The following is a 21,019-nucleotide window of genomic DNA, read 5'->3' as shown; positions in this document are numbered from 1 at the left end:
TGCTGGTTTGAGAAAAGCAGAGATCATCCTGGGATGTATAACAGGAACAGGCTTTTAGAGAAGTGTTATTTTCTGCAGCATCTGTAACACAGCCTTCTCCAATTCAGCACTTGTTTTGGCGGTGTGCCACAGTAACTGAATTTAAGCTGTCTTAGGGGTGTTCAGTGTTGCCAGCAGCATTTCTTCTGTAACCTGCTGCATCAAAGGGAAAAGGGAGCCAAGTTTCCCTCTATCTAATCACAGTCTGCTTTTCACAAGGCAAGCTGAGAGACAGAAATTCTCCCCAGATCTATGGGCTGGGAGGGAGTTGAGCTCTATTTCCCATATCCACAATGTAAACAAGTGATAGAAAATAGAGCCATCATATCCTTATCTTCCCACTGTTTATGAGGTGGCATTGGCAGTTAGCACCATATCAAAGAGTGGATTTAAGTTTGGGGGTCCCACACTCTGCAAGGATGGGCAATGTAATAAATACTCCACTTGAAGCTGCATTCTGACAGCTTGTTCTCACACTGACCTCTGTCAGTCACATCAGTAAGTACCTATTTTTTGTGCATTGTTAGGGTTTGAGATTCAGCTAAGCAGCCAGGTGGAACTCAGTGTACCTAACATAAAAGATACTGTGGAATTAATGAGCAGAGAATACATAAATTAATTTTTGTTTAACAAACACGTACATATATATATATAATGTGTGTGTGTGCATGTGTGTACATTTGAAGCTCAGAAGGATCTCTGGAAGTTCATAAAAATCTCTTCACCTATTGCCTAAGTTGTAATACAGCGTTTTATGACTTGAAGTGTAAATTATAAAGAAATTACCATCAGTTGCAAGATTTCTCAATGAACAGTCAGACAAAAGGTCAAGCATGTAAGGAAATATATTTTATTTGTATTAATGATCTGGAGATCAATGATCATAAAGCTAGCACTGATAAAAACTGACAGTAACATCTAACTGAAGATAAAAAAATGGATGCAGAAAATTAGGGCATCTGGGAATGGCAGTCAAAAGCAATAGGAAATTTAGCAGCAAAACAGGTTTGTATTTCTAGGATCATTGGGTACAGACACACACACACAAAAAATTGTGACCAGGAACGCAGCTTTTGGAAGCTAGTTGAATTTGTGTGAGGGAGACAATGAGCTGTCCTTGGCATCTCAGTTGATGCCTCTTGACCTTTTGAGCACTGGATGTAAAGCTCAATATGAAGGAGAAGGAGGAGGAAGAAAATTGTAGGTACGTGACTCTTCATTTTTGCCACCTTTATACAAGAGAGGACAGCATTATTATTTAGGAAGACTAAAGAAATGGATTAATTAATAAAAAAGAAATCAGAATCAGTTAATTAGTTTGCACTAAAGATGTTTACTGAACTTCTACTTAAATACTGTTTGTGTGAGATATACCTAAAATTAATCCGTAAAAGACATGTAGGCACAAAACAGAGTAGTAATATTACAACATTTACTTATCACACTGATCAGAAGCTTCATAAAATGTAAGCTTCTATTATTTAAAAAAAAGTGATTGGATGAAATTGTATAGAATTTATCAAATGTGTCATATGGATCTTTTTATATGTTATGGTTAGTTAAATACCCAACTGTTTTTACATTCTGTTGCTTTGTTATTTAATTGTCTTTTTTTTTTCTTCTTCTTCTTTTTTTTTCCCTGGGCATCAGGTTGACAATACAAAACAAGTTTCCACCTTTCAGGAAGTGATTCGTGGAGAGGGAATATTACCTGATGGTGGAGAATACAAGCCACCTTCTGATACACTGAAAAGCAGAGACTATTACTCGGATTTCCTAATTACACTGGCAGTGCCCTCGGCAATAGCACTGGTGCTTTTTCTAATACTTGCCTATATCATGTGCTGCCGACGGGAAGGAGTGTGAGTACTTTAACATGCTAATAAGTAACTAGACTTTTCTGAGATTATAATGCATAGAAGGTTATTTGTTAGACTATCTCCATTCAGTTCATTATAAACATTTAAAGCAGGCCAAAAGATATCTGCTTGTAATACTGAAATATTTCGCACTTAAGCATTAATTTCCAAGCAAGTGGATATAGGGCCTTTAGTTGTTCTAGAAAGGGTTAAAATACTCAACATATGCACAAAACTCCTCAAAATATCCACATGTGCACAGCTCTCCAAAATGACCCCCTAAAATACTAATAAAGGATCATTGGTTCAGGAGAATATTAAGTAATTTCTAAAATGCTAACTTTCATAACATAAACTGGGTTGAGGAGATTAACTGAATTTAGACATATTATAAAAGAAAAACACATAAAAGGAAAGCAGCAAGTAACGTGATTTCTGCCATTTCTTACACAAACTACAATTTCATTTTGTCACAGAATTTATTTTAGCCAGAAGCTTGTTCTTTAACCTGCATTTTTCATTTCCCTGTGTGTGTCTGTGTGTGTCTGTCACCACTATCACATCTCTCTACGTGCGTTCATCAAGGCCTCATCATAAACCCCATTGCAAATGCTGCCAAGTTGCATTTAGCAATAACCTTGTCAGCATTTCTACATCATATACTGTTTTCATCATCAGATAGATTAATGTTCCAACTATCAATGCTATTATTTAATTCATAAATTTTGTTTTGTTTTTAGGGAAAAGAGAAACATGCAAACACCAGAGTAAGTGTCTTCTTTCCTGTTATTTTTCTTTTACCATTTAATTTTCATTCTCAGTAGCTTGTCATGCTTCATACATGTGTGTCATAATCTTCTTTCATTCTCTCTAATTCATGGTTTAATTCATAAATGTGAAAGCTGCTTTTAAATCAGAGTCTTGGCAAGGATAGAAGAGCAGAATAAAAAGGGTTTGAAATTAAAGATTGTCAATTCAAAATAAAATAGTGCTGTTAGAATAAGTATGTTAATATGCAGTCAATACTCCTGGTTATTGGACTTTTCAGCCTGTCTTTTAAAGTGATTGAAATGATGAGAAGAAATATCCTGGAAAGTGTCCAGTGCCTATACTATGGAGCGTTTTAAAATTAATTTACAAGCTTTTATGAATCTACACAAGAATCAGGAGTTAACCAAAACTTTAACTGCAGCAAATAAATGGAACATCAGCCATAAGAATGCACAGTCTTGAATCCTATGAAAAATATCTATTCAGACAGAAAAATCTAATGGAATAATTACTACCTTAAAAATGGAATAAATCCAATATTTAGTAATTTAACTGTGCAAAGGTTGTAATTTTTGCACTGTAGTCTGTAGCATGCATCAGTCCTTGTACTTTAAGAATAATAATAATAATTGCAAAAGTCTCTCCATTTTGATAGAGCACTTAAAATAGATACTCACTGTTTTATTTCCTTCTGACACAGCATCCAGTTGGTCCACCACAGTGCTATCCAGAAATCAACCAAAGAGCTTCGTGACATGTCTAAGAACAGAGAGATCGCGTGGCCGCTTTCCACGCTGCCCGTGTTCCACCCTGTGACGGGCGAGATCGTCCCGCCCCTGCACACGGACAGCTACGACAACACCAGCATGCCTCTGATGCAGACACAGCAGTAAGTGCTCACACTTGGTTCTTAATGCTCACTGGGTTGCACAATCTAACTATAGATTCCAGTTTGTCCTCCGAAATGTGTTTCTTATGGAGGATTCAGTAGCTCTCTAGCTCAAGATTGCTCTGATGTTTGCATTTGCAGCAGAAAGAAAGGCCTTCTGTTATAAGATTAAATGGCTGGCTTTCAGTCTGAAGAAGCCAAGAAGCTTGGCGTGGAACAGCTAGATTTCTGCATGTTTTGGAGAAAAACTACATTTGACAGAGGAATCAATTAAAACTGTTCTATTTTAGACATCCTGTCTCTTGAGCCCTGTCTTTGGGGTTCTGGTATGAAACTACCACCAACTTGGTGGTAGTTTCATACCAGAAAATCCAGACTTTGTAAGTGGTTAATCATGTACCTGTCACACACGGTTTTGTGTTCGAAATGTTGACATTGAACAGAGGAACATATTCCATTACACAGATAATAAATTCAGACTTGCCAAGAAAAACGCTCATAGGTCTCTCCCATTTCCACTGTTGCCACTCTTTCCAAGACAGAAACCAGAAAAAGAATGAATTCTGGTTTTAGAGTTCATTTATCAGTAACTTAGTGAAACTAATTAGACAGACCCAGTGCTTTGCACATGTTCTAATTCAGACAAGTCCATAGAGCTGTAGCAAAGAGGCATTTCTGGAGAGGTTTGGTTGAAGTGCCTGAGGCTAAGCAGATCTGAGGCAGTGGTCTCAGAAGTGGCTGGCATTTTTCAGTGCTGTGCTGTAACACCAGCTCCAGCTGGTATCTCCTCTGATGGCAGGCCTGCATAGCTCCAGTGGTACTGGTCCCGTGCCAGCTCTAACTCAGCCCTAATTTACACATACTTGTCCTAAATTCCCTTCACTATGTAGATCCATGCTGCAGGCATGTTTTCTTCTCCCTGTCCCAAAGCTGAATTCTCCAGAAAGGACAGCTGTATAAATTATTCCTTATACAAGTGCTGCAAGGTGCCCTGCCCCATCTTTTACAGCTTCTCTATACAGAATAGCAGTTCTTATGACTGGGGTGCCAAATCTTGTACCAAAGGCTTTCTTGAATTGTACATAGGGTGGTATTTATCTGCTTCACCTACATTGTAACCCTTAATTCCTTTCTGTAAAAACACCTAAATATCTGGTAGCTGTTAAAATAGACACTTAAGCAGGGCACAAAATGCAGCTTTGCCTTGATGAATGTGTCAGACCAGTTCACTTAAGTGGCTGACTGTTCATTCATTCCACAGCCAATAATTAAGTTGCAAATGCTGTCACCTTTGCTGTATTCATGGAATATGGAATATTCATTTACAAAAACCAAACTTCGCTAAACATCAGAAACCCATGGTGATTCTTGTTATCTCTGGCATTTCACCAAGTCTGAGCCTTCTGAATGTAGCTGACAAGTGAAATAATAAGAACCACTTTAACACTAATTGTCTTTATTTCATGGTCTTTGCCAACCTTTGAATATCTGTATTTGCACAGTGAAAAAAGATTATTGCTTCATAAGCAAAAAATTGAAGTGTAAATACTGAGCTTTCATCATAATACACTTCAGACTTTGTATGGAAGCATTAAAGATATTAAATGATTTTTTATAGGAACCTGCCACATCAGACTCAGATTCCACAGCAGCAGAGTGCAGGTCAGTACTCAGAAAATACTGTAATTATTAAGTGACCAGTGTGGAGGAAATTCTAGTCAAATTGTATACAGTCTGAAGACAGTGGAAATTATTTTCAAATAAAGTGTTACAGCATTGTCATTCTAGATTTTTTTTTTTGATACATCAGTGAAAAATTTGGCATGGGATTGATTAGACAAGAAAGAAATGCTATGTTAGGACTCTGCATGAGAGGCTGGAATTTGGGTCAGCTAACTTAGAAACCTCATAGAAGTAATTTTCTGTTATGTGAAGCTACAGCCGGATTCCCAAATGTAGTTACATGGTTCGGATTCTGACACTTGATAGGAAATCCAAATTTCTAATTCCCACCAATATTAGTTAAGCTTTGAAGAATGAGCTCTTTATTGCAGTTACCAGACATAAAGAGTTGATACTGGGGAATCTGTGGTGAGGCACATCCATGTTTGAGGTTTCCTATGTCCTAAGTCATCACTTTTATATCATTCTCACAAATGCTCATGTACTGGCTGAGGTTAGGAATGACCCATCAGACTGTGGACCAAGGCTGACTCTACTTAGCATCTCAGGTTTGAGAAAAACCTACAGCCAAAGCCATGTGAGAGGGGATAAGGACCACACAGGGAAAAAGTAGAGGCCAAGTATAATTTTTAAATATTCAAAGAGGTATTTAATCAAAACTCTAGAGAGACACATATCTTTGGAACACAATGTGGGAAATACAGCTCCAAGTGGAAGATTTGTTTTAACTTAGGAGTTACATAAGCAACTCTTTCTTTTCATTGAAAATCCTTCTTCTTCATTACTGCTTTCGGGGATTAAAGGAGAATTTCGTATGACAACATTTCAAAGATTTGAGGCAAGTATATAATAGATGTTTCTGCCCATGTGGGTTGTTTTGTTATGTGGAAATTAAAAACATAGGTATAAAAAGTCTGACAGCAGTTCTGATAGCCTTGCTATTTGTGTGCTTCATTGTATGCTGGAAATGGTGGATGACCCTGGCAGTCAAAGCCTTGGTCCAGAGCCTCTAGCACTGGTTTGGGTTGACATTTAGCACAGCTCTTCACACTCAGTACTGCAGGAATTTAGAAGGCAGAATAAAAGTGTCACACTGCTGCTCTTCTGCTGTGACTGTTTCACGACAAGAATTTGAGTCTGTCTTGCAGCAAATAAGATGCAAAATCACCTGGTGATACTGTGACAGCAGTGAGGCATTTTTGCAAAGGTATGAAATACAAGCTAGCACAGGTCTGTCACTTGTGAGTCTCACTGAAAAACTGCCCTAAAATTAGATCTTAAGAATTCTCCCATGTCTGTTTTTTCTGTAGTACATTATTTTTGTAGAATACAACTGTTCTTTCTTATTCATCACAGACCCTGCCTGTGACAAGCTCTCAGAAATGCAGGGGGGCGGGAGGTGGAATGTATTTGGGACAGTGTTTCCTCCTCTTCCCTTAGTTTATAATGACACCTTGCTTTGTAGCTCAGATGTGCAGGTGATCCTGCAAGCACTTCCATGACATGATGGCATGTGCTTCGTGCAGCTTTTCTAAAAGGATATCCATAACTCTTGATCCCAGATTTTTAGAAAGTTACAATTTAAAACAAAATTCAGGCACTACTAAGAGTTTTTTAGGAGCATGAGTACAAGCTTAGCAATCGATTTTATTGATCTGTTCTGGTAAGAAATTTACAGAAATAGAACACCTAAGGCCAAAAAACCTGTAGAATGAGACATTCATTGTTAAATTTTCTTTCTTTCCTATAGAAAATACCCAGTAATATACTCAGGGAATTTAATATATTATCAGTCACAGCTATGAATAAGAAATTTCTATTTTAAATCTTCAGTAGACCATATTTAGTATTGAAGAGCAGACCATGGAGAATAACTGTTGTCCACTTTAGGAATTATCTGAATCCCCAGTAAGGAATAGTTTTATTTTAACCTTATATAAAAAAGCAGACTTAATAGCTCACATAATGCTTGACTATTTCACAAAGTTAAAAGTTAATTGGGAAAGAATTGTGTGAAAGGTGACCACTGGCATCTAATGTTTATTACACTGATGAAAATTGTTACTGCTCTCCAATATGAAAAGATACATTAGGTTTTATAATTGTCTCTCTGTCAATAGGCAGAATTCACGAGGACTGTTTAAATTGCTTAGATGGAAAACTTATAGGGTATTCCTGTAATGTGAAAAAGCAAATACTGCATGTACACCATGTCCCACCTTTTCTGTTTTGTGCCTCAGCCTCCCTATGAAGTCTCTTAGATCCCAAATAGAAAGATAAATTCCCCGTTAAACAACCTTTTCCCAGCGTTCTCCCTTCCCAGAAGAATGCTTTGTCATGTATATGGCATCTTTTGATCCAGGTTGTACTTGTAGTGTTTCTTGAATGTGGTTGGTGATAAAGGAATAATAAATACTATTTATGTGCTGTGCTTACATTTGACAGTTCAGTATTGTTGAAGTATCATCTGCCACTGATGGATTATATAAATTCTCATCTATTTGCAGGTAAATGGTATTCCTGAGGAAAGAAAACTAACAGAAGCAATGAATTTGTAATCTAAGAAGGCAGCAAATTGTCTCACTTCCTTATTTGTTCTGGTTGATGCATGAATCTTTCTGGTGTATATTGTGCATGCCCACAGTATTATGATGCTTTCAGTGCCAGGAGTACAATCACTTCCATATAACTGATGTACTGTATCCTTTTGTACTTTGGACATTTTTGACAATTTGTAAACACTGATAACTTTTTATATTTGTTACATTCAGAAAGTAATCTTTAATGTATATATATACATATATATATATGTATGTGTATATATATGTATTAATAAATATCAAGCTTTATTCTGTCTTGTGATCTCTCCTGAAAGTTTTAACAGGGAAATGAAAACTTCAGAGATTTCAGACTGTTAATGGGATGATATAATTGCCTAATATTTGCACAGAAAAAGCAGTAGTATACAAGCATGAAAACTTGCAACATGATGAGGCTGAGAAATAGTACTGCACATCTAATAGGTATTAATTTTTTAGAGATTACCAAATATAATGAGCAAAGTTATTTTTGAAAAATAAATAAAGAAATAACCCCCCCAAAGAAAATAACTAAAACTACTCATGATAAAATTCTTTTACCAGATATTTATGCTATTTGAAAGCTTGTAAGCAATAAAGCATTTAAAATCTGTCCATTCATTCATCTGGTTATGTTAGAAGAAACTGTTACAAACTATTGTAGGCAAAAATTAATGTCTGCAAATAAACAAGGGTTTAATTTGGTACAGTATACCTGGATTAACTCTTTAAAAACACTCTTTAACAGGTTTTTTTTGTGATATGCCAAATAAACAGCCCCAATGCTGTTTATTTTTTGTATCTTCTACATACTTTTTCTTTTTGGAGCAACAAACTGTTGCAGGAGAACTAGGTATCCAGTAAACCAGGGATTATATTTTCACATCTTTAACTAAGTTCTTTTTAAGGCATATTTTGCTGGGAGGTGGTTTCTTTGAGAGGCATTTGTCCATGCAGCTGAAAGCTTAATAATATATGGACTTTGCTAAAAGGATCTGAACTGGGGTTTCCATATTTTTCAATAGACAACTATAATTCATCTACTGACACTTTTCACCAGAGTTTAAATGAATTTCTGATGCTTCTTTAAATCTTCAAATGCAGCATAACACAGGACATCAGGGTCTGCAGCTGTGACAGCTGACACCAACAGTTGGGGTTTTACCTCAAAGCATCATATTGTTTTAAGCTGACACTTACGCTTTGTCTTTTTTTCTGTAATATTTTCTCTTTCAGAAGCTGTATGTTCATCAAGACATTGCATTGTAAGCAGAAAACTGCGTCTGCTTTAAAATTGCTAAATGCTGGCTACATTTCCTTAGCTGAGGTTCCTTCCTGAAGTCTCTGCTAAGAGAAATTTGAGTAATTTTGGAATTTAAGACTGAGGATAAGAGGAATCTGTAAAATGAGGCCATTTTGTAAAAAGATCGAAGTAGTTGCTCTCGGTTTTGTGGGTTTTGGTTTGCTTTTGTTTTTCTCTTTTTACAGTTATGACCCTGTTCTGTCACAACACTTTAATTTACATTCATTTTTAAGCATCAATGGAGTGTTTGTAGGCTCGGACCTGAATGCAGGATCTCCGCAGACAGAACGAGTCCTGAGCTGCTTTTTAGACTAATGCTGTGCAACAAGTGTGATAACTATGGCAGCAAAGTATATAAGCAGTGCTCAGTACATGGTACCTACTTGTATATTGTCAAACCTTCAGCATCAGTTTACAAAGCTGTCCAGCATGCTCAGCACAGCCCACAGAATGTGGCAGCAAATCCTGCTGGTGGTTGTTAGACCAGGAGAGGTGGCTCAAGGCACAGGCATTCAAGTTGAGAAATTAAAGGCAGTTCCTAAAACAGGTGGATTAAAGAGCCATTCCTACTCACTTTCCAAGTGGGATCCATCACGCCTTCCTACCTCATCCAAAAGATACCAGGGAAGAGACTTCACCAGTCAATCAGCCTCCTCAGACACCCCCCCCTTCTTTCCAGCAGCTTGGGTGGTTATCAGTGAAAAGTGAATTACAAAACTGCACACTGAGGTTTATAGTAAATTAAACATTTCATCTTTTACCCAAGCTGAAAAAAAATCAAGTACAATCAGCATTTGGCTTCTATTAGTTTATACTACTGTTTTCAAATGTATCAGCTGTCAGTGTTTTGAAACCAAAATGAATGGAATGGATTTTAAATAATGATTTTTAATGCAACTTAAGATTAAACTTTGTAAATAGTACTGGGTGTGGATCATAGCAATTTCTGATAACTCCAGGATGACATGACAATCAATGGATCTACCAGTTGAGCTGCTCCCACCTTATTTGTATTAAAGTAACAGTGCCAATATATTTAAAGAAATAAACTGTTACATACAGGCATAAAGAATCAGTTTGTAGCAGTGGAGGCTCCACCTATTTTGGAAAGAATCTAAGGATGTGGGGCACTCAGGTATTAAGAATACCTGAACTATTTTATGATTGAAAGCTTCATTTATCTGAGGTAAGTTTAATAACAAATTATTTATTTTTACTTATTAGAACAATTACTCTGAAAGCATAGATTTATAAAGCTGGTTGAAGAGACTTAATGGCTAAAGAATTAGTAATAACTAAGACAGTAAAGTCACAGCCTCTTTTAACATTATATGATGGCAATATGAATTGATAAAGTGTTAAGTTGCAACCAAATTAAACAGAAAGCCCTACAGCTGTCTTTGTACATACATGAAATGTATAATCTAATAAAATGGAAAACACAAAGTAGTGACATTGTTGCCTGGTTATTTTACAAAAGGGTGCCTGAACAACATTGTTACACCTTTTAACGTTGCAGACACAATACTGCATGGTCAGGTCTGAGAACTGGGGTGGAGCTAATGGTGCAGGGTTTAACTGGGGCCGATGCCTAAATAGATGTCCTAACTGGAAAGGATGGAGAGGATTTGCAGTACTTAATGTCTAATGTGGGCACTCCCTGATTCTAAAATCAGGATCACAATCACAGAATATGCTGATTTGGAAGGGACTCATCAAGGTCGCGTCCAGCTCCCAGCCCTGCAGAGGACCATCCCCAAGGGTCACACCATGTGCCTGAGAGCACTGTCCAAATGCTTCTTGAACTCTGGCAGCCTTGGTGCTGTTAGCACTTCCCCAGGGGAGCCTGTTCAACCACAATCTGGGTAAAGAACCTTTTCCTGATATTCAACATGAACCTCCTGACACAACTTTAAGCCATTTCCTTGTGTTTTGTCACTGGTCACAGGACTAAAGAGATTGGTACTTCCTTTGCTAAATGAGCCCCTTCTATTGAGAGTGGCATTTAAGTAGCTAAAGTAGAATCTAAATTCCTTAACTCAGGCAAGTCTTAAAGTTGGGTTTGGTTTCTTGATGTTGCCAGATCAAAGAAAAGCCAAGTCAGTTGCTCTGCTTTCCTGCAGAGCTCTGTTGCAGAGTTCCTGGCAGGGAAAGTATCCGACGCCTCCGCTGCGGAGTTCTGCTGAGGGCCCCCGAGCTCGCTTTGGCTACTGGAGCTGTAATTTCATCAGAGCAGGGACATGCAATTTACTGCAGAGCAATCTTCTGCATTTCATCTGCCTCGGTTTGTGATACAGTGAACTGCAGCGCAGCTGGAGTCAAGCAATAGAAAGTTTTTACTTAAATGATGCTGCTCCCATTACAAAAATAAGCATCCACAGCACATTTATTTAATGTTTAAATTACTTCATATTTTTACATAACCTGAAAAGAAAATATATTTATCCCACATACAGTAATAGTAAACAAGTGCATTATTTCAAACATTAAAAATAAATCTTTTAACCAAGTCTGTACAACAGATAAATAGAATTATATCTACAATACTTAAGTTGTGAAGAACATAACAAAAATAATCCCTCAAGCTCACAGTTCCCTGTTGCTCATAATACTGGCATAGATGAAGGTTATGCTTGCTATCCCCCACTACGGTGTCCACCTACACACTTTCCTTCAGTCAATCAAATTTATTGATCAAGGAGGTTAAATTCCCAAGCATTGGAAGTAATATGCACACAGAACAAACAGCTGAGTTTCTTTCCAGTATCTTGAAAACAGCTGGCAGGCTTAGTAAAACTGCTAAATTTGGGGCAAGTTAATGATTTCTTTTTTGTTTTTCATGATGAATGACTGGTCATTCTTTAACAGAAACTGTTCTCCACCACACAAAAAAATAGAAATTGAAGTCATTCTTTTCACAAATTTGTTTTGCATTCATTCATGGCTGTGAGATTGAATTCAATGTTTTACCTGGGATAAGAACAAAGACATGCATGTGACAGTATATATGGTACAAATTAGGATTCATGTTGCTTATAATCATACATAATTGCACATATGCTTGGAAAATAATATTGCGCTTATGTTTTTGACTGCTAACAAATAATAGCAGAAGAATAAAATGAAAAAGCAACTAGAGGTCGAACTATCACTTGGACCAAACCCACAACCAACCAAGAAATGTCCATAACTTCACTGATAAGTAGAACATAAATAACAGCTTGTCACTGCCACACTGAAGGACTATTTCTTTCAATTACAGGGTTTTTGCTAAAGGAAAGAATTAGTAAGAAAGACTGGGCACTACTAAAAAGGATGGGAAAAAAGTTTTCTCCAAACAGCTCCAATCTCATTTCACTTGTAATTCTGAGACTCAACCACTTGCATACAACAAAGCTGACCATCAATCCCTCCTCCTCATGATACCAACAGATTGACTTGCATCCTTTTAAATGTAAATATTATTACAGCATAGAGTATGGCACCAGTTCCACAATAAGACCTAATTCAAGGTCACCTACAAACACAGGGAGACGGTCAAAGATCACCGTTCCCCTAAGATCTGATGGAGTGGATATGACGGGATTCCATCTGACTGAAAAAGGTTGGAGGGACTTCCAAAAATTTTCCATCTTGAACTGAGTCTGAAAATTATTCGTTTGTTCACTGGGGTTGTATACAGAACTACATACAGTTAAATGAATTAGTGGAAAGTTTGTGAGAAAGCAAATAATTTAGGATAAAACCCCAAATTTTCTTTATAAAAAAATTTAATCTCAGAATTCGCCGTATTTGCTGAACACATCTTAAACTTCTAAAAAACCCTCCAAATATTATGTAAACTTGTATATAATCCTCAATCACTGAATTGATGATTACTTTTTACTTCCACATCTAAAGGGTTTCGTAGAACATGTACTACCACTTGCACCCAAAGCACTGATTCCTAAGCAGCCATTGCCGCTTTGTTCAGAGCAGTGCCCTGGTTTCGGTGGCTCAGCTCGGGCGCTGGCTCCGAAGGCTCCGCGTGTGCTGCGTTTGCTCCCTGCCGAGGATGGCAGCGCGTGCCCCGCGTCGCCGTGCGCTGGAACAGCCCCTCGCCGGCGGCTCCCCCAGTGCCAGCTGCAGCCTGTGACACGCCCGTGATACTGCTCAACGTGTCCCGTTTCAACAGATATGTAAACAGAAACAAACATCCAGTAGAAAAGACTCGTTTTCACATGCAATTCTGTACAGTGCACTCTTGTTTCTCAGATTATTTGAGAAGGCTATTTCCACACAAAATATGTACATTTCCACTATATACATTTTCCACACGCTTAATTTAAATGTCTTCTTGTACCTCCAGTTGAGAATTTTTGTTCAGGCAGACACAAAGTAAACCTGAAGAAAGTTTCCAAGTTAATGCCTTGACTGATCTTGCATTGCTGAGAAGAAGTGTAGTCCAGAAAAAAATCCAGCTATGCATAGCAACCTTTTCAGCAGAGTTGAGTTATCTTTAGGAACCACAATCTGTGCTAGATCATTAGTGATCTGAGAAATCTCATGTGCCACGCACACAAATATGAAAGTGCTGACAAGAACGTTAAACATTGGATATCCAGGAATGAGCACCAAGATCCCCTTTGTGTCTGCTGCCAGCCAAATATGGTATTGGCAAATGAAAAGCTGAAAAAAAAAAAAAAAGCTTAACAGTACTTATATATGTAAATATTTTTACTAATCCAAACCCATGCAATTACTATTGCATCAACTGACACACTTCTGCTTCAGTAAGAAGCTGTTTTCCACATGTCTTTGATACAAAACAAAACTATGAGCTTGTTAAATCACAAAGTGAAATGGGTTTGCTTGGCCCTTAACCAAATATGGCTCAGGGGAACACTGGATACATTCCATCAGAGCAGGGGAGAATCTGCCTCCCTCAGTTACTGTCTCTGGTGAGGATCTGAACTGATGTGCCTGCAAATAAGAGAGAATGCTTCACCTACTGATGAATGCACTCCAGCTCCCTGGAGCACCTAAAGTTCACCAGGAATTGGAAGAGTGAAATGTGACCCTTAAAAAAACCTCACAAAATCCTGTACTCCAGATACACTGTATTGCAATGAGTTTCTCCTATAAATATATTTTAGTAATACAATAAAATGTCACATTTAATATCACTAAACAGCAAATAAAATGGGAAGCAAGATAATTCCTACTGTTTCAAAATACACACTTAATGGAACAAGGTAACATTTGTATTAAGAAGGGGTTTATTTGTTATGGTACATTTCTTTATTAGTCACAAGAAGCTATCTAGGGCAAGCACATTTATAAGTGTACTTACACTAGTAAGTATAATTCATGCAAATTCTTCAACTGGCCTAAATTTTTATCTTCCAACTGCATACACCTCACAGCATTCTCCAGCATTTAATCCCCACTCTCACAACCTTAAATCACCCCATCCCCTAAAACAGCACAAGAATTAAGCTTGGTACTGTGATATTGCTATTACAGCCATGATTTTTAAGCGCAACAAAAACTGTAAAAACAAAATAGGTCAAACACAACAGCATGGTACTCATTAAGCCAATAAATGGTTTCTCTATTTATGTGTTATATTCCAATCTAGACAATTGCATCACTTTACATTTCCAAGTTTTAATTCACTGTACTTCTGGCCATTCTACTTACCTCTAAAGAAATTTTGCCAAACCATGCGAAGAATGAGCTATAAACAGATCGCACATATCCGGGAATGTTCCTGATGAGGATGAATGCTAAAATCTTTGTTTGTAAAAAAAAAAAAGGTAAAACAAAAAAAGTGACTGTGGATGACAAGCTGATTGATTGCAAACACATAAAAGGTGTATCCATTTTCACTGCACTAGGTGAAGTGCATCATGCATTAAAATTTATTTAAAAGCTAATAAAAATATAAACCAAACAGAAATCAATGCAGGTTATACTTAATAAAGTAGGTATTGAAAATAAAAATATTTTACACATATTCTTACAGAATAGCAAGTCACATTTATATCTCCAGTAAAATCATGGCCTTGATGCTGACAGATGTTACTATATGCTTACTAGGCACGGTCATAAACATGTTTCACCATGCCAGCATAAAATGAAGGTGGCCACAAATCTGAGTTAACCCTCAATTTTTAAAGAAAGGGTGCAAGATGGACAAATTAATATTAAAAAATCATGTCCCACGTGCTGCCCCTCAAGAGAGCAGGAAAAATTAATGAGAAAAGAAACAGGGCACAGAATGAGACAGCTGGGGTATAGTGGGGCAGGGGACACAGCAGGAGGAAAATCTAAATTTAAGAAAACCACATGGATGGCCCTGTGGCCCACCTCTTCCCTGCCTGAAAGCGACTAGAGGGTCCCATAGGCTGCTTCCTACACCAATACCTCCCAAACACTCATGCTTTTCTACACCTTTCTTCCCCTCCACAGCTTTCTTCTTTTCCACTGCCATGCAAATAGTCAAAAGTTGGGTTTGGACTTAAACAGTGCATATGAAACCTACACTAAGGACATCCAGATAAATCAAAAGCACAATCACAGTGTGCAATTTCAGTGCTTAAAGGCAAAGAAAAACTGACCAGTGTTGTTAAACTCTTTTTCACTTTCAGACATGGGAATGAAGCTTAATGTCTGACATTCCATGCTAAAGCACAAATATATTTTAAAGCAATTTTTAAAAAAGCCCAAGTAAGAACAGACTAGATTCTAGCACCGTACTCAAAAGCACTAATAATTACCTGCACCACAGAAACAGAAGGATGTAGCTCATTGCACTCTGTCTTGTTTTTACAGCTACTAGCCCAAATAGAGTAGGTCTAAAAGATATTAAAAAATTAGTCTGTGTAGCAATTATATGTAACATTTAAAAATGAAACAAGAGCATGCTGTTTTGAATTGCTTTAGTATTAGTTGGTTCACTGAGATGTGGGACACTAAGAAAAAAAAACTACATGACTTAAGTTTTGTGTTTCTCTCAAATTCTCCTTTGCAACTGATGAATACTTATCTGATGAATAATTATTAGTACAACTTTTTTTCATCAAAAATAGATAAGCAATCAAGTGTGGAGATAAGAGCTGTGTTATCTACCATGTTATTTTTATGATCCAATTTTCTTTTAAGCTTTGCAATGAACTGAAAGAGTAATGATGTTTTCATCTACATCTGACTGAACAGAAAAATATTTTAGTGACTAGATAGGTAGGGCTGTACAGAAAAAAATCAGCTGAAATATTTCCAGATAAAGGTTTGATTTTTCAAGGTTTGTATTAGATAATATTGACTAAACAAGAACATTGGAAAACTTATTTTTCAGATATTTACAAACCTGATTATACTAGGTTATAATAGACACTTACCAAAAAGGACACAATTGAAATAAATAATAAAACATTTGAAACTCTGTTGGAGAAAAGAGGATCTCCTTTTCCTTCTGATATCATCTGACGTTTCTGCAATGCCAGATAAATAAAAGCAAACAGCATCCCATGAAAAACCACCTGTAAAAGACAAACGGAATGCAATGAATATTACATGACTTTTACAAGTACTTCAGGTATAAACTCTTAATAGAAATACTACCAGAAAAAGTATTTTTAAAGCTATGTTTCAAAAGGTCCTTTCCCAGATTTGCTGAAGCAAACAAAACCAGATTTTCTATGTGAGATAGCCATAAACTGCATTTTTAACTCAACTCAAAACCTACAAATAAAGAACCTTTACTAAGCTTCAGAGAGCATTAAAGACAAGATGATAAAATTTCAAGAAGCTTTCAAGTACCTACTATTCCCTTTGCAATCTATGCCACCACTGAAAAAGGCTTTCTCTGGAGAAAAACCACGAGTCTCTGGCTTTCTCCCAAGCTGGCAGGTGAAAACATTCACGAAGCAGGACAAGTGCTTCCCTCTCTCACAGATACAATTCTTCAACAGAGTGTTTTACAATCTTATGCCAAGTTCTCATTAGCTGGCAACACAAGGCTGTTTCAGGCCCATGCAGTGCTTGTCCTCTGTATTTATTCTGAGCTTTGCTCTTAGCAGCACCACCCAACCCACACTGCTCACAGCAGCCAAGCTGCTGCTGGGGAGCCCCGGGTGTGACAATGCTCTGCATCCCAGATTTCACCTCCCAGAGACCCCAGCGGGAGATGTGTGCCCCTGACCCCACTAAGGGTAAGTTTAGCACATGAAGGCTTCCATCTTAGAAACTCCACTTACCTCTGCCAAGAAGGAAAGAAAAAAAGACCAATGTCTCCCTGTTCTATTCCCCCACACTGTAGGGTCAATAACTGGAAGGAAAGCACTTTCCCAGTGGAAAACCATTTAAAAATATGTACAATAGTCTGGTTTGGGAACCAAGACCCTGATTTTAATGTTTTAAATGTTACCTTAAAAGAAATATATCCTTAACTGATACAACTTCCAAGAAGTATTATTAAAAATGCTACTACAGTAATTTTCCTTGTATTTCAACAACTTGAAATGCTACAGGTGTCACATGTTCACAGTAAAATTTTTGAGAAAAGACAGATGTAGGATACTTTATACTTCAATTTTTAAATCCAGAAGCAAATAAATCAACCTCCATCTTGTAAGCAAGGCTTTGATAGACATTTGCAAGACTAAATTGGGCGCACTGAGGCAAACTCCTATTTTCTCTGGAGGAAAGGAAAACAACCCTCCCTCCTCCCACAAATCAAAACACGCACTTAAAAGACCAGTATAAATTTATGCAAATGTTACATACATAGCGATCCAGCTTCCACCTAAACCACCATTCATAGACATTCCCATTCAGTTCAAAACACTTGGACAATGGCCAAAATGAAAATATCTTCTCAAATGCACCCTGTGAAAGATAAACATGGCAAAAGCATTAACACTGATGTCAACTGTATTTACTAAATTTACATCAATAACATGTTTAATATTATTCTATCCTTATTTTGCTAGCTACAGGGCATTAGAAAAATAACAGGATTCCTTAGAAGCCTTTCCCTCACAAAAAAAAGAAAAAAAAAGAGAAAAAACTTCTTCACAGGAAAGAGTTTCAGTTTTGCCTCTCCTTAAGGTATTAGCATGCCTTCCATTTTGTACTGCTCTCAAAGGGAGAGATCCACTGAGATGTTGTGACAAGGAATATGCACTCCACAGTTCAAAGAAGACCACAGTTCAACAGGCTGAAAACCAGTGAGGGATTAAAACCACACAACCCCCCTGTAGGATCCTGGAGTGACAAACTCTGCCCTGACTTCTGTCAGCAGTACTTACAGCATGCAGGGAGTTGCTAATTTAGCCTGAGAACCAATCTTGTGATGACGTATCAAAGCCAAAGACACAGAACTTCATTATCACCATACCACCATAAGCATCACCATATGCTGGCAAAACCCAGTAGCTCTAAGCACATCAAAAAACCCCACCTCAAACCCAAAGCACAGCCCCTTGTATTTACTACATTCACTGCAGTACATTTAAAATATGTCAAACATAACAAACCAATGAGTAAGACACACAATTGTGGTTTTTTTCCAGCACCCACACCAATTCAAACATGAAAAGAAATCAAAAGTTTCTTTTTTTTTCTTCTGTATTTATGATACTGGAGCAAATGTACATATTGAGAGCACATTAAAATATAGAGACAGGTAATAATAAACTCTTAGGTCATTAAGGATAAATATAGCCAGGATTTACTAACCTGAGAATATGACAGAAAATATATACATGTCAGTAAGCAAATCAGTTTCAGCAGTAAACCAAAGTGCCATAGGCAGTTCCCTGAGGAAGAAATATCATTATACTGTCATTAATTTTTCAATAGCAAACCCCAGGACACATTAAATAATAAGTGCCAATTATTTAGTGTAGTTATGCTTTGTAATAGATCCGTTCATAAATAAATAAATATTAAAATATTACCAGCAATATTTTATCACTATCTACATTTAAATTTTACTTTAAGCCATTAAAATAAACATTCACAGCAATTAACAACCTATTAAGCCTAAACTAAGCCTCATGTCTAAGACAGGGACAACATACATAAAGAAGAGAATTCAGGTGCTCAAACAGAAACACTATTTTAAAACCTCTGCTTTCCCAAACACTCTGCACAGGCAGTCCTTACTCTAAGTGAATGTAAATAAATATATATATAAAAATGCCCGTTGTTTGTCATGTGAAACAAGTAGTGCAAATATTGTAAACTTTGGGATACTAGTTTTACTTCAAAGTTCAACTGCAGGTCATTAAGGGCAATTATCTTGTTAAAACAAGCCTGAGAAACTGCTCCTCAAAGCTGTAGACTGGTATTAAGCTCTACCCAAGCCTCAACACTGCAACAGAGATCATCTCCCCCTCCTGCCATATAAATTGGCAGCTGTGAACAGGCTCATAAACAACTGAAAGTTGTCATTGAAAGATTTTCTAGTTTCACAGTACACTATTGCTCCGAAGTACACAAGGGTAATTTCTCGGTTTCTGGAAGAGAAGTGCCTTCACAGAAAAATAAATTAAATTGAAGATACCTGCCCTTGAGGTACCTTGTAAAACTACTCTTTAAGTGCATTTTTGCAGCATCTATTCCTAGTATATTTTAGTATATTTCATTGTCATATCTTCAGGCTATAAAATGGGGATATTCCTCCATCAATAGGGAATGAGGACTTAAGGCTTTTAAGGTTTTAGTTCTAATTTAGGTGAATTAAATAATAAGCATTTATCACATGCTTTACAGCTTTTCAATGAACTGCAACACATAAACTGAGATTTCACTTCAGTTTTTATTGTAAATATTTGTATCACAAGACATACTTCTGATAGCTCACTTAATCTTAGATACTAGGATAGCCAGCCCCATGTTCTTATTTGGCCAGCTAAGGCAGAATTGGTGCTCAAGATGGACAGACACCTTGGCAACACAGAACAAGAAATCTAAACACGCCCTGTTCACACTGCACCCACGAGCATACGACAGACACCGCCTCAGCAAGCACAGACACTGCAACCTATGATTTTCATTTCCATTCAATACTAATATTACATTATTAATAAAACACATTTCTGATGATCAAAGCCTATTAAAAAGCATTCTAATCTGACTGTAACCAGAGGCAGAGTTCTGTTATCAGCTGTTAACATTTTTCAACTGACCTAATTCATCTATGACAGAGTATTTCTGTGAGCAGCTGTTTAATGTATTTTGACTAACAAAAAGACTGAGATCTACTAAGAATGCCATTTCTATAATTTTTATAATTTGCTATAATTTGCCATTATAGCAAAAAGGAAAAAAAAATCTTACCATTTGCTTTTTTCTGAACAATCTGAGGCCATACAGCTAAGGTGGCATAAATGATCATAAACCAGACAGTGACTAATGGCACAAAGTAGTAGAACTGGTAGGGTCGGTCCATCACTATGCACAGTACCACAACCAAGAAATTGAGACGAAATAAAACCTGGGGGGTGTCAGAGGACAAAAGACAGAGGATATATAAACTGGGAGGCAAAGCTGAGAAAGATGAGGGCATGTTCCTTTAACACTACACAAAAACATCTATGTATGTTATATCTCACATGCTGATTGTATTTCGATTGAAGCACGGATAAAGTAGTACAGGGAACATCAGCAGGGCAATGGAAGACTGCAGGTTGATTATGTGGTTCTGGACCTGTCCTACCCTGGCCTGCTTGCTTAGAGATTGCAATGAAAACAAGGTTAACCAGATCTGACTACTTCTCAGGCTAGGGACCAAGTATTCCAGTTGCTGGATGCTGTTAATGTCCCTGTTTTTTCACTCCCATAGCTACCAGGGCTAGCTCAGTTAAAGCCAGGGTAATGCCACTACCAGGCTGTAAACATATATTTA

The 21,019-nt window shown here is 37.2% G+C and overlaps 2 protein-coding genes across 13 annotated transcripts in view; one reads left to right on the top strand and one right to left on the bottom strand.

The window, feature by feature from the left end:
- Positions 1 to 10,560, top strand: part of LOC138106412 (epsilon-sarcoglycan) — a 33,283-nt gene extending 22,723 nt beyond the window's left edge. For 7 of the 9 annotated variants that reach the window (XM_069006979.1, XM_069006973.1, XM_069006972.1 and 4 more), the window contains 5 exons: positions 1,690 to 1,901; positions 2,639 to 2,665; positions 3,370 to 3,558; positions 5,177 to 5,220; positions 9,057 to 10,560. In XM_069006979.1, the coding sequence (XP_068863080.1) occupies positions 1,690 to 1,901; positions 2,639 to 2,665; positions 3,370 to 3,558; positions 5,177 to 5,220; positions 9,057 to 9,112 (528 nt within the window). In that variant the 3' untranslated portion in view covers positions 9,113 to 10,560. Of the gene's footprint in view, positions 1 to 1,689; positions 1,902 to 2,638; positions 2,666 to 3,369; positions 3,559 to 5,176; positions 5,221 to 7,748 lie in introns of all 9 variants that reach the window. The other 2 variants (XM_069006977.1, XM_069006978.1) reach the window with 2 other exon arrangements.
- Positions 10,561 to 10,912: 352 nt separating this feature from the next.
- LOC138106410 (N-acetylneuraminate 9-O-acetyltransferase) overlaps positions 10,913 to 21,019 on the bottom strand; it is a 29,227-nt gene continuing 19,120 nt past the window's right edge. For 3 of the 4 annotated variants that reach the window (XM_069006971.1, XM_069006970.1, XM_069006969.1), the window contains exons 12-18: positions 20,452 to 20,608; positions 18,847 to 18,926; positions 17,893 to 17,994; positions 16,506 to 16,646; positions 15,885 to 15,962; positions 14,806 to 14,898; positions 10,914 to 13,791 (exon numbers count right to left, since the gene is read on the bottom strand). In XM_069006971.1, coding sequence (XP_068863072.1) covers positions 13,525 to 13,791; positions 14,806 to 14,898; positions 15,885 to 15,962; positions 16,506 to 16,646; positions 17,893 to 17,994; positions 18,847 to 18,926; positions 20,452 to 20,608 — 918 coding nt within the window. In that variant the 3' untranslated portion in view covers positions 10,914 to 13,524. Of the gene's footprint in view, positions 13,792 to 14,805; positions 14,899 to 15,884; positions 15,963 to 16,505; positions 16,647 to 17,892; positions 17,995 to 18,846; positions 18,927 to 20,451; positions 20,609 to 21,019 lie in introns of all 4 variants that reach the window. The other variant, XM_069006968.1, reaches the window with a different exon arrangement.

This window comes from Aphelocoma coerulescens, chromosome 2 (genome assembly GCF_041296385.1).
Source record: "Aphelocoma coerulescens isolate FSJ_1873_10779 chromosome 2, UR_Acoe_1.0, whole genome shotgun sequence".
Taxonomy (NCBI): domain Eukaryota; kingdom Metazoa; phylum Chordata; class Aves; order Passeriformes; family Corvidae; genus Aphelocoma; species Aphelocoma coerulescens.
Note: the sequence above shows the minus strand (reverse complement) of the source record. Positions and strands in the feature narration are given on the sequence as shown.